Below are 13,405 nucleotides of genomic sequence, written 5' to 3'. Positions count from 1 at the left end.
ATGGGACAGTGAATTGGCCCCCTGTTTAAAAAGTTTGAGGATGCCTGTTCTAGGCAATGGTTAGCATATGTTGTTTTGCAGAAATCTGGGACCTCATGGTCACCTCAGAGCTAAATCAGCCCTTGGCATTCAGTGCTATCAGGGGATGGGCCCAGAGGGTCCCACAAGCAATATTAAACTCTTTGCTAGCAGGGTGAATAAAGTATGGGAGGAACGGAGATGACTAAAATTCAGGTGTCGGATAGAAGGAGGGGAGTAGATTTAGTAAGCAGAGTCAGCAGAAGCAGCCTGAGTGGGCAGAGGTCTCTGTGATGCCTCACACCTGGGGCAGCATGTGGGCGAGAAATATTTTCTTGGAGGCAGAGCTAGGTGGGAAGAAGTAATCTTGGCTTTGGATATGCTGAGTTTCAGGTGCCCGTGGATGAGAAGATACAGATATTCAAGAGGTAGAGGACAGTTCCCTATAGAGACCAGGGAATATTTAGGGCCAGTCTGGTAATCCTGGTTATTTAGAGAATTAAACTTTGCTGTATTTTATTTCTCTCTCCCGTAAGCCTTATTTATCTTTAAATGAAAGTAGTAATTGGACAGTGTTATGTTTACTCTTTCCTTATGTAGACATATGTCGCCAACATTCTGATTGCAGTGAACCCATATTTTGACATACCTAAAATATATTCCTCAGAAACAATAAAGTCATATCAAGGAAAATCACTTGGGACAAGGCCACCTCATGTCTTTGCCATTGGTAAGTTTAGTTGTGTTTTAATTCTTTCCTTGTATTGTGTACAAATTTACTTAGTTTTTCTTCTGGGTTAATGAAAAATAGCATGAATTGAAGGTATATTTGGATTGATGTGTGTGCATCCTGGGTACAGTAGGCGTTTCACACAGGGCAGGGAAACATACTTTTGCAGCCAGCTCATGGGACAGTGATTCATCATGAGCTTTGTTCAACACCTATGTTCTCTCAGACATATTTGCCCACTTGAAAGTAGGACTTATACAAGCTGACCCACTGGTGCTTACTGACCCTTCAGCATGGCGAGCCTCACCTTAAAGTTGCCCTCTTCCCGGTTGGAAGGCCCTGACTTTACCTGCCCATCAGCGCATCCTCTGTGAGCATGTGACCTGGGCGGGATCTGAGCTGCAGGAGCAGGCGTCACCTTGCATCCAGGCTTTATAAAACTGAGAGACTGGTTGGCATGTGCTTCATCCTGCTGGAGAGTCTTCCTGGAAGACAGTAGTTGTGTTTATGCCTTTCTCACCTGTCTCTCATCTTGAAGCTGTGCAGCTCCAAGGCAGAGAGATGGAGTTTTCAATCAGAAGTAGAAATTGCCCTTCCCCCCATGAGTGCAGCGGTGGCAGCTGCCCTTTGCACCCAGATGTAACCAGTAGCTAAATGATGGGTTTTTGTGCTGGTTTGCAGTGTGGTCTGTTTCCCTTTGGGCTTTCCTGCCATGCTCATGTTTTGGCCTAGCCCGGCTTCACTCCCAGATTTGGTTGCCCTACATGCTGGTACTACCAGGCAGAGTGAATATGTCAGCCATATCCAGGGCCACAAAAATTTAATTTTGGTTGTAAGAAGCTCTGATGGGCATCAGTATGTTTTGTATCAGCCTGCAAAATGGTGCCCAATCCTTAGAACCTGAATGTGAGAAAGCTTATCCCAGGAGAGAAGCAGTATATTTGAAATGTAAATAAGTCAGCTTTAGTTTTAACCTTTTATTGATTAAAAAAATGTTTGGAATGATTTTATAAAAGGGGGTGGAACAGGTTGCTGATAAATTGGACAAAGGGTTAAGGGATGTCTATGCCCTTGCATATGATTTGCACTCCCTTCTCAGAGGGAAAGCCTTCTTCATGGGTGTGGGTAGCATGTGGTCTGAGATGAGAAATAGTCCTTTAGAAGCCAAATTGGTCAGGCACTAATTTTGAATTAAGATTGTTTTGAGACTGCTTTACCACCATAAAATTATTTTCAACTTATTCTCTGTAGTCTTAAAATTTAGGATATTTTATACCCTAAATTGTTGGAGTGTAATGAAGTTAGTTAAAAATTATATGTATAAGGGCCAGGCATGGTGGCTCACACCTGTAATCCCAGCACTCTGGGAGGCTGAGGGAGGGGGGATTGCCTGAGCTCAGGGGTTAGAGATCAGCCTGAGCAAAAGCAAGAGCAAGACCCTGTCACTTAAAAAAGAGCCAGGTACTGTGGTGGGTACCTACAGTCCCAACTACCTGGAAGTCTGAGGCAAGAGGATCTCTTGAGTCCACAAGTTTGAGGTTGCATGAGCTACGAGGCCACAGAACTCTACCGAGGGCGACTAAGTGAGACTCTGTCTCAAAAACAAACGAACAAACAAACAAACAAACAAACAAAAAAAACAACTTATATGTATAACCAATGGCAAATCTAGGAAATCTGAAGTAGTTAATTTTCCCCATCTTTGAAATGCTGATAGATTCTGCAAGATGTTTAAATTTAATAGTATTACAGGAAAAACAACCCCTTGGATTTATTTTGCAATTATGTTTTTTTCCTCCAGAATTTTTGCTAGCCAGATTTCTTAATTGGGAACTTGTTATTTCTTGCTTTTCACTTGGGACTTCATTAGTTACGCATAGTGAGCATTTTTTATCCCTCTGCAGATCTGCTTTGGTATTAGGGAGAGCTGAGCTACAACTCATAATTATGGAGACGCTCCACCACAGATTTCATTTGTTGTTTGTTCACTGGATTTTATATTACTTACCTAAAGGGTAAGGACATAGAACATTGAGAGTAAATATTTTTCAAGATGTTTTGAACACTTCTGAGTGATTTCATTTAAAAATTTTATTAACTATAAACATACATTTATATTTTTAAGAGCAAGGGCTTCCAAAGTGAACTATCATTTAGTAACTATTATATTTAATGTATTCATCACTGACTTGGTATTTTGACTGTAGCTGATAAGGCTTTTCGAGACATGAAGGTGCTCAAGATGAGTCAGTCTATCATTGTATCCGGAGAGTCAGGAGCTGGTAAAACAGAAAATACAAAATTTGTTCTAAGGTGAGTATCCAGCTAACATGACATATTTTGAACAGATTGATTTTTTTTTGGTTAAAAAATGCATGATGTTAGGTTTTTCAACTCAGCCATTTCTAAGTGTGCAGTTTTGCAGTGTTCAGTATGCTCATGTTGCTGTGCAGACAACTCCAGAGCTTATCTTTGTGCAGAACTAAAACCTGCCCCGGGCGGCAGCTGATCTCTGTGCGCCTCCCCCCCACCCCCGCCAACAACCACCATTCTGCTGTCTGTTGCCGTGGATTTCACTATTTTGGATACTTCATATAGGTGGAATCACCCCGTATTTGTCTTTCCCTGACTGGCTTATTTCGTCAGGCTCAAGATTTATCTATGTTGTAGTGTGTGCCGGAATTTCCTTCCTTTTTAAGGCTGAATACTATTCCATTACAGGTATATGCCACACTCTGTTATTCCAGGCATTAGTTGATGGACTCTTGGGTTGTTTTTACCTCTTGGCTATTGTATCAATAAATACTGCTGCTGTGAGCATGGGTGTGCAATGTTTCTTCGAGAATTTGAACAGGTTGACTTTTATCGCCTTAGCACTTCCACACTTTAACGCCTTCCACACTTAGTTTGGAATGATGTGGGCGCTACACCCTTAAGATACAGGCATGTATCTCAAAGCTGATCCACAGATTTTTGTAAGTCGGCTCTGACACGTTAGTCACACAAGGATCCTGGAGGACACCAGTACTGGTTGGCCAGAGGAAAATCTAGGCATGTTCCTTCGAAATCCAACATCTGCATTCTATTCTCCATGTTTCTGCTGTTGGTTTGGTTGTGAGGCCATTTTTTACCTGAAACTTACGATAGTTTGTCTGCCTTATTTCTACACTCCACACGGTGAAATATCCCCTTCACTGCCACTAAATTAAATTCTACATTTTGTTTAGAATCATAGAATTTTACAGCTGGAAGGAACCATAGCACTCATTATAGTTTAGTGCTTCTAATTTACACACCCAGGGAGGTGAAGTCTAGCTGCTAAGCTCCTGCTAGGACCAGCACATTTGCCAGTGACATTCCTATTATATCAAAGTTCTTAGTTGATTGCCCTGTGTTCAGACCATTTTTGCAGTTTTGCTGTTTATTATGTAAATATGTATGCCTTTTGGAGTTATTTATTTAAAACCAGTTGAAGTGCTTTGGGCAGGTTGAGGCCAAAAGCTCAAGGCTAGTGTGAGAAACGAAGCAAGACCCCGAACCCACCAAAAAAATTAAAAAATGAGCTGGGCTTTGTGGTGGGCACCTGCAATCCCAGCTGCTCAGGGCCTGAGGCAGGAAGATTGCTTGAGAGCAGGAGTTGAAGGCTGCAGAGAGCCATGGTCATGCCGCTGCACTCCAGCCTGTGTGACAAGAGCGAGACCCTGTTTCTAAAAAAGAAAAAACAGTTGAAGAGTTTGTTAAGGGCTGTTATACATGGGGTGGACAGAAAGTTCGTGTGCAGTTTGCCATGTTAAACTATTTTAAATTGCACGTGACCTTGATGTCCACCCTGTGTGGTATTCTGGTTAATGAATACTTTCCAGTGCTCGTGGACTTCTGAGTGGCTCAGTTTCTTGTTCTTTCTCTCCTTTGTGTATTAATAATAGTCCTGTCATGAGTCTGTGGTTAATATATGAAAATGAACAAAAAGTTAAACTGTAAACGTAATAATATAGATTTATTTTGTAAGTCAAAGTTTATTTTTTGCTTTGAAATGTGCCAGGGAAATAGTTGTTCTGTTGTGTTTTATCTTTCAGTGTAACAATGCGAAGTATGATAACTTTCCAGCTGTTTGTTGGCAAATTGCTTTATTTTCTGTAGCCATAAAGATTGAATTAATAGTATATCACAAAAGGCCTTAGACTCTCATATAGTTAAATGAATATACTCATTAGTCCCGTACTTTTATATATGTGTGATATGTTTAAAGCCACATAGTTGGTTAAAATCAGAATATTTCCAAAAATAGTTTTAAAAAATGATGTTGACTTAAATGTTAGAGGCAATTCAGTAGAATTTTAAATAAATTTTAAAAGGTATCACAAAATAGTTTTATTTAAACATAAATTTGTAATTTTTCAACAAACTGTTCTAATGATGATCTAGGTTTCAGTTTTCCGTGTGTTAAGTAATATTAAAATTACACCGTATACAATATTATTGTCATCCACATTTTTTTACTTTATATTTTAAATAGATACCTGACTGAATCCTATGGAACAGGTCAAGATATCGATGATAGAATTGTTGAAGGTATTGTTAACTTTTATTTTTGATTGTCAGGAGTGTTCTGAAGTTAACTTTTAAGAATCTGTTCAGTGGTCTGGAATGTTCTCTCAAACATGCAAAAGACTCTCCTGTCTCCAGAAACCTTTGCTCGGATATACCATCTTCTCATGGATCTAATGTCTGTGGTCCCTCTCCCACCCCTCCCCGTGGGAGTGCCGAGAAGGCAGGGATTGTACCTGACATGTGGCGTAAATTCCCTTGAATGAATGAAGGGAATACAGGCAGCTTACCGACCTTCGGTTTATTTTGTGGACTTTGTGTTTTGCAAAGAAGGGAAGAGGAGGAAGGGTTGTTTGGTATTAAGGTCCTTCTTTTGGAGAAATCATTTTAATGAGAGAGTTTACTTGGAAGACAAGAGTGTGTGAATGGATTTCCTTAAGCTTTCCCTTCTTGGATACAACCCTAGAAAGTCTCCTGTGCCTCAGTCTGGAGAGTGCTGGTCTAGGCTCCCATGACGTGGAAGCTGCACCCCTCCTTCTGCAGTATAAGCTCCCACTCACTCACACCCTTCTCCTTAATCCAATCTCTGCGTGGAGGTTGGATTGAACACTTTTGCCTTAAATCTTTTGATGGCCTCATATTGTTCTCAACATAATGCCCCAAAAGTGTGACTTCATCTAAAGTGCTGTGTGACCCATCCTGCCTCTTCTGTCTGTCTCTTCCGACTCCTTCCGCTGTAATCACGCTGGTCTCCGTGGAGTTCTCTGAGCTGTTCTAGGCTGCTCTGGACACTCTCTCCTCCCTTCCTCACTTCCCCCCACTAGGTACTCAGTAAGTGTTTTAGTAATGGTGTGATACTAACATTCATGTGATACAAGAATTATCTGTAATTTTAATATTCAAGAATGAAGTAGGTATTATTTTGTCCCCACTTTAAAGAAGAAAAACTGAAATGGTGATCAGAGTCTCAGTAACTTGCTGAAGATGGTATAGCTCATCATTTGTGGAACAGGCCTATGAACCCCGTGCCATACTAAATGCATATTTTAAACTTTAGACATTTTAAAACAATTTATTTGAATAAAAATGTATTAGGGGATTTTTTCATGCATTTTACAGGATCACACATTACAGTTGTGTGTTTTCCACAGCTGTAAAATATATATGTAGATGAATCTACATCCATCTCTAATATTTTACTTACATGTCAATAAATTTTTTCGTGTTTTTTAATATGAAGAATTTTCTAGTTTTATTTACAGTTCTCACTGCGATTTTACAATGCACTCAGTTATGAGGATCTCATAGCTAATGCTTTATTCATAGTAAGGCAAACTTACATTAGTGAAGGAATCATCCTTAAAAATTGAATAAGTTCAGAAAAAAGAACAAATTATGGGTTAACTCAAGAAGAGACTCATTAGTATTCTGACTTGCTTACTTGAGGTACAGACTGGCTTGTGAGTTGGACATCAGCCCAGTTTCTTCCATGGTAACGTGCTGTGCAGCATGTAATATGTGAGTGTTGGGGAAAGTTGGGAAGTACGTTTCTGTAGCCCCTAACGGACAATAGCAGAAGTAACAAAAAAGTGACAGAATCTTTTGATACCGTCTTTAATGGAAATTTGGTTGTTGATTTTGGAATGAGTATACACATAAGATTAATAACATTAATATGGTTTTCTGATGGAGAAGTTCTTAAACTCTTTTGCAGTATTTCATTTATAATAAATTCATCAGCACAAACTAATGGGCCTTCAGTAAGGTAGTGTGTTCTTTCTGCCTGTTACTGAGTCCCCTTTTGTCAACAGCCGGTCATATGGCTTTCTGAGTCAGTTGACCTTGTTGACCTCAGTTTTCCTGCCCATCTGAAAAGGGGAGAATATATGCTAACATTTCTTTTGGTTTTAATAATTTCTTATTCATTTTGGCAAGTGAAACGTCTGAGGAATGATCTTTAAAAGGGTTTGGAGACAAGGTTAACTTTCTCCTCTAGTTAGAATAAGAAAAATGGATTCGAAAGGCTTCATGAATACTCTAACAAACTTTGTGAAGCAATTTGAGGTTGTTGATGGAGAGCATGTAAGATTAACATACTCTTCTCATACATATAATGGAGACTCTGGTGAGTACAGGAACAGATTCTGTAGAATGATAGTTACCAGAACTTGGGAAAGATGTGTGTGTGTGTATTGGGGGAGCAGGTGGTGGGAGGGTTAAAGAAAGATTAGTTAATCAGTACAAATGTGTATAGTTAGAAGGAATAAGTTCTGGTATTTGATAGTAGAGTAGAGTTACTGTGGTTATCAACACTATATTGTATGTTTTTGTGGTTTTCGGCCGGGGCTGGCTTTGAACCCACCACCTCCAGCATATGGAACCAGCGCCCTACTCCTTGAGCATATATTATATGTTTTAAAACAGCTACAAGTGAGGACTTGAAGTGTTTTCAACACAGAAATGATAAATGCTCTGACTTGGTCATTACATGTTCTGTGTGTATAACAAAACGTGTATCCCATAAATGTTTGCAATTGTTATGTATCAATAAATTATTATTATATTTTTTAATTTTTTTATTGTGGGGGATTCGAGTACAAGAAACCAGGTTACACTGATCGCATTTGTTAGGTAAAGTCCCTCTTACAATTGTGTCTTGCCCTCAAAAGGCGTGGCATACACCAAGGCCCCACCCCAATAAATTATTTTTTTTTAAATGGAAAAAGAATAGACTCTGGTAATCCTTAGCCAGTCCTGGTAAATGTATGTGTGTGTGTGTGTGTGTGAGAGAGAGAGAGAGAATGAGAGTATAAAATAAAAGCCTTTCTTAGGCATTTCTATAAAACTTTTAATTTGGTGGTGCCCATAGCTCAGTGGGTAGGTTGCCGGCCACATACACCGAGGCTGGCGGGTTCAAACCCGGGTTGGGCCAGCTAAACAACAATGACAACAGCACCAAAAAAAAATAGCCAGGTGTTGTGGTGGGACGCCTGTAGTCCCAGCTACTTGGGAGGCTAAAGCAAGAGAATCACTTAAGCCCATGAGTTGGAGGTTGCTGTGAGCCCTGATGCTATGGCACTCTACCAAGGGCGACATAATAAGACTCTGTCTAAAAAAAAAAAAAAACTTTTAATTTGTTAAATTTCACTGAATGTGCATGTAAAAATGTTAAATCTGGAGATTATGTTAATACACAAAATGTTTTAGGCAAGTAATAACTTTTTTGCCTTTATTTTGACATAAGATGTTTATAGTTTTATCTGTTTTACTGAGTACTCTTGTAGGGCTTATATATTTGTTAAAAGCTTAAAATGTTGGGAGTAATTTTTTTTTGTTGTTGTTGCAGTTTTTGGCCAGGGCTGGGTTTGAACCCACCACCTCCGGTATATGGGCTGGTGCCCTACTACTTGAGCCACAGGCGCCGCCCTTAGGGAGTAATTTTTAAAGTTGAGTTATATATTTCATGACTTAGTGACTTCTTAAAATTTAGTCTTTCTCATAACATTTGTATGTTTTTAATATATTTTGAGTAATTTCTCATTTTCTGTACTTGAATAGTGCCTGAACATAGTGGGTAATAAATATTTCTGGAATTTGACATTACATGTGAATTCTTTCATGTTATTTTTTATAACATTTTTAGTCATATATATGTATTAACAAATGGGGATATACCATAAGTACTATTTTATAATTTTCGTTCATGCTAATTTTTTGATGGAATATTTTTATTTCTCAATAGCTAACCCACTCTTAGAAGCCTTTGGAAATGCAAAAACTGTTCGTAACAATAATAGCAGTCGATTTGGAAAATTTGTAGAAATACATTTCAATGAAAAGGTACGTGAGAGTGAGTTTTGGGATGATAGGTGTGGAGAGTGTTTGTGAAAAATACAAGGGTCTTGATAGAACTGATGCTGTACTTGAACTTAAGGTAAATGCCTTTATGTTTTTGTTACTTAGATGGTTAGGAGAATATATACATGTTTCCTATGACAGCCAAAAGCTCCCCTACAATTTATTACACAAACTGTGGATTTGACTTCAGCATTGAGCATTAATTAACACCTGGTCTTGTAAGATATTCTAGCACTGATGTTAAGGCACCGTGCAAGGTCATTCTGATTCTATAGGGGCTCAAACCTTCGCAGGATCTAGGTAGAGACTTATGAGGATGTTTCAGATGGAGGTTGACCTCTATAAGTGCTGTAAGCTTACATATAATTATCTACTTTCCCCTCTTTATTTGATGAGTATTATAACCTCTTTGATAAGTGTTTATTAGAAAAGGTACATAATTTAATATTAGTAAGTTATACTTCAAGACTTTAAATGCAAACATAATTTCTCTTCTTTTTGTTTTCTAGAGTTCAGTTGTTGGAGGATTTGTTTCACATTATCTTCTGGAGAAATCTAGGATTTGTGTTCAAGGCAAAGAAGAAAGGAATTATCATATCTTTTATAGGTTATGTGCTGGTGCTTCTGAAGATATTAGGGAAAAACTTCATTTGAGCTCCCCAGATAATTTTCGGGTAGGTTGGAACAAAAGAAATTGTATACAATTTTTGCAAATTGAATTGGCTTTCATTGTAGAATTTTAGGGAATGTGTATATACCTTGCATTATATCCAGTGTAACATGTTGGCATGGCTGCCATACTGAGGAAATCTCTATTAAGGTTTACGGTTGAGTCTATAATACAGTACTGTGTGAGGGAGTGCATAAGGAGATAGTACAAGGATAGTTGTTAAGCCTCAGAGATCAATTAGAAATCTGTAATAATTCTGTCATATTAGCTTTTAATGTATTATCGACTTCTCTGTAAAAAAGTTTGACCACTGAATTAATATTAGTAAAATGTCCATGATTGTGTTTCTTTATTCAGCAACAAATATTTATTGCTTGCTGATCGGGTATGAGGCATTGTGCCAGCATTAAAAAGGTAATGAGGACAGTCCCTGCTCCTGAGCGACTTAGAATGTTGTGGGAGACACAGACAGACACACACACACACACACACACACACACACACGAGTCTGACTGACATGTACCATGATAAGAAGGAGATGTGTGTAGAACATTGCGGCCCAGGGTTTTAGAAAGGTTTAGTGGAGGAACTGATTGCTTGATCAGAATCCTGAAGGAGTTTCAAGTGTTAACTCGGCAAAGATGCAAAGGGCATTCCTGGTATTTGCAGTAAAATAAAGAAAAAAGGCAAGAAACACCTTAAAGGGCAAGTCAGGAAGTGGAGGGAGATGAGGCTGGGGAGTTTGGTACCTTCTCTGAGGGGCTATTGAGAAGCAGAGGGAGTTAGATACAGGGATCAGATCAGTGCTTTGCTTTGGCTTCTATATGGAGAATAGCTGTGGGAGGGGTGGAGGGGGATGGATAAAAGTCAAAATGAAGGGTTGACTGGTTGGGAACCTACAGCTTTAGTTGAAGTTAAGTGTTAGTAAAGTGCCTGTTTATGATTAGTGATGGCCGAGTTACAGAGAAGGGGATGTGTGAAATATTAGGAGATAAAAGTAGTGGGACTCAGACACTAAATATTGTAGGGAGAAAGAAGAATCTAGAATAATTTTCAAAAATTTGACTCGGGTAGCTGGGTGGATGTAAATACCATTGCTGGGACAAGATGTAAGGTTTGTGGAATATAGGAGAAGTTCAGTTTTGAGCCTGTGTATTATCTAAGGGAAATAAATGTTCAGAAGATAGTTGAGTGGACCAACCTGAAGATAACTGCCTTGCAGTATGCCGGGGTACGGATTTGGGAGGAGCCAGCCCTCTGGCGAGAGTTAAAACATTAGAAGTGAAGAGATGAGATTATGCAGGGTGTTGGCATAATACAGTCAAGTAGGTGCAGGGTCCAAACTGGAGTGGATGGGGATGAGCAGGTGAAGATGTGCCCGGGAAAGGAAGTGAAGTTGGGGTTGTGAGAGCAGCACAGGGAGAGCTGAGGATCCCAAGCCGAGGTCATAGAGCTCCAACAAGTGGCCACTGTGGGTGGTTATGTAATTTATAAGTTCCCAGCAAAAAATAGTGTCCCTGTGCTGGGTATGGGAATGTGGGTCATGTAATATTCACCAGGTGATTCCAACAGTCCTCCTTGGGCTTAAATCTTCCATTTGAGAATCACAACATACGTATTTCTCAGTGCTCTGTCTCCCTCTCTTTCTCTCTCTCTGCACATTTGATTTTGCAGATAGCTTTTCTTTTACTTCAAGCAGTTTCTTTGAATGTGTATTTGGAGATTTTAAAATGTCATAATCTGAAAATACTTTCTAAATCTATTTATATACTTCTAAAATGTCCAGCCTCCTCTAGAACTCTCCAAATTAATTGGAATTTGAAATGAGTTGCCCATATTGTCTTCATGAAGGTAGAAGAGGCATTTCTCTGTTATGGTTTTTAGGAAGGGGATACGAATTATTATGAGTCATATGAAATGTAACAATGAGGATGTGACTTTGTTGACAGTTAGTTGATGGTAAGGGGATGTGACTATTCTGGTATGAATCTAGCATTTCTTTCCACTTGGAGTCTTGGAGACATACCCTTTCCTGGCACAATGGCAGCATCCTGAAAGGGCAGCTCCTGATACTTACCAGGTCAGCGGGTTTCCTGCCTCTCCTCTGAACCAGAAGGCGTGATTTCCTTTCTCACTGGAGAGTCTTTCTGGTGGTTATGAGGGGCAGTAGGGAAACAGTCTCATATGCATCTGCCGTCCATTGCATATTCCTCTCAGATGTGCGTGCGCGCACACACACAGGCGCGCACACACATAGGCGCGCACACACACACACAGAGACACTCCTCTGCCCCTTTCCCCAGGTAAGTCTGCCTCAAAGTAATCTGAAAGATTATTGGTTAATTTTCTCAGATTTTCCAGTAGTTTAGTTGTGACTCATAGAGCAGATTATAAAAACAAAGGAGAATTGCCCTCGTATTAACCTGAAATTAAAAACAAAACAAAACAGAATTGTGAGGAAATAAATTCCTTTGTCTAAAACCAAAAAAAAAACCAACAAAAAAAGAAAGGAGAACTCTACGGTGGGTTGAAAACTCTAAAATTGCTTGCTTTTTTTGGATACTACTTTATACAAATTAGTATGTAATAATTATGCAGGTATCGCTGTTTGAAACATGTTAATTAACACATGCACTTTAGAGAATAAAAGTTTAAAATGGTAGCACTATTTAAACCTTTCACACGTTTTTTTTGCCTGTGGTTTATGAAAATATTTGTAATAGTCTTGTAAGGGTCACACAATATAAAGAAAATGTGTATAGAAAGAGAATGGACAGCGGGAAGAGTGACAGTGTTCTAGAGAGATAAAAGTTGGGAGAAACCAGTATCTTTTCTAGCTTTTAATATTAAGTCCAGCAGGCTGGGTGCCCATAGCTCAGTGATTACGGTGCCAGCCACATACACCAGGGTGGGTTCAAACCCTGCCCGGGCCTGCTGAACAACAATGACAGCTGTAAGAAAAAATAGCTGGGTGCTGTGGTGGGCGCCCATAGTCCCAGCTACTCGGGAGGCTGAGGCAAGAGAATCGCTTAAACCCAAGAGTTTGAGGTTGCTCTGAGCTGTGATGCTATAGCACTCAGTGAAAGTGATATAATGAGACTGTCTGAAAAAAGAAAAAGAAAATATTAAGTCCAGCTGTCCAAACACTAAGTATTTGACAAAACGTTGCCAGTAGGGAGATAAAACACTTGGTAGTAAAGAAAGTGTTTGTTCTGGCTCTGTATGTTAAGTGCCTCTTATTCTACTAAGAAAAGAGCTCGTTTCTGAAACAGTCAATTGAAAATGCTTACCAGCATTATCCCTTTCCATTTTTCTTTTGTTTTTCCTCAAATATTGTAGGGTAGAAGAAAAACCTCTATGCATATAATTTTCTAGTTTTATTGTATTTTAGTATTTCCTTATAATGGAGGGGGAATGATGGATGCATTGATTATCTAAAATGTTAATTTATCCCTTAATCATTCAATTTACTATACTTTTTTTTCTCAGTATATATATGTGTGTGCGTGTGTGTGTGTGTCTGTGACATACTATATTTAACTTTGGAATTCATGGCACAATACAATGGAGTCATGGTGACC

At 39.1% G+C, this 13,405-nt stretch overlaps 1 protein-coding gene across 5 annotated transcripts in view; it reads left to right on the top strand.

Moving 5' to 3' along the window:
* Window positions 1-13,405, top strand: part of MYO6 (myosin VI) — a 156,932-nt gene that overhangs the window by 72,388 nt on the left and 71,139 nt on the right. For all 5 annotated transcript variants that reach the window (XM_053601870.1, XM_053601869.1, XM_053601868.1 and 2 more), the window contains exons 5-9: window positions 619-748; window positions 2,956-3,061; window positions 5,265-5,320; window positions 9,039-9,136; window positions 9,664-9,828. In XM_053601870.1, the coding sequence (XP_053457845.1) occupies window positions 619-748; window positions 2,956-3,061; window positions 5,265-5,320; window positions 9,039-9,136; window positions 9,664-9,828 (555 nt within the window). The remainder of the gene's footprint in view (window positions 1-618; window positions 749-2,955; window positions 3,062-5,264; window positions 5,321-9,038; window positions 9,137-9,663; window positions 9,829-13,405) is intronic.

Source organism: Nycticebus coucang, chromosome 9 (assembly GCF_027406575.1).
Source record: "Nycticebus coucang isolate mNycCou1 chromosome 9, mNycCou1.pri, whole genome shotgun sequence".
In the NCBI taxonomy this organism is placed as follows: Eukaryota; Metazoa; Chordata; class Mammalia; order Primates; family Lorisidae; genus Nycticebus; species Nycticebus coucang.
Note: the sequence above shows the minus strand (reverse complement) of the source record. Positions and strands in the feature narration are given on the sequence as shown.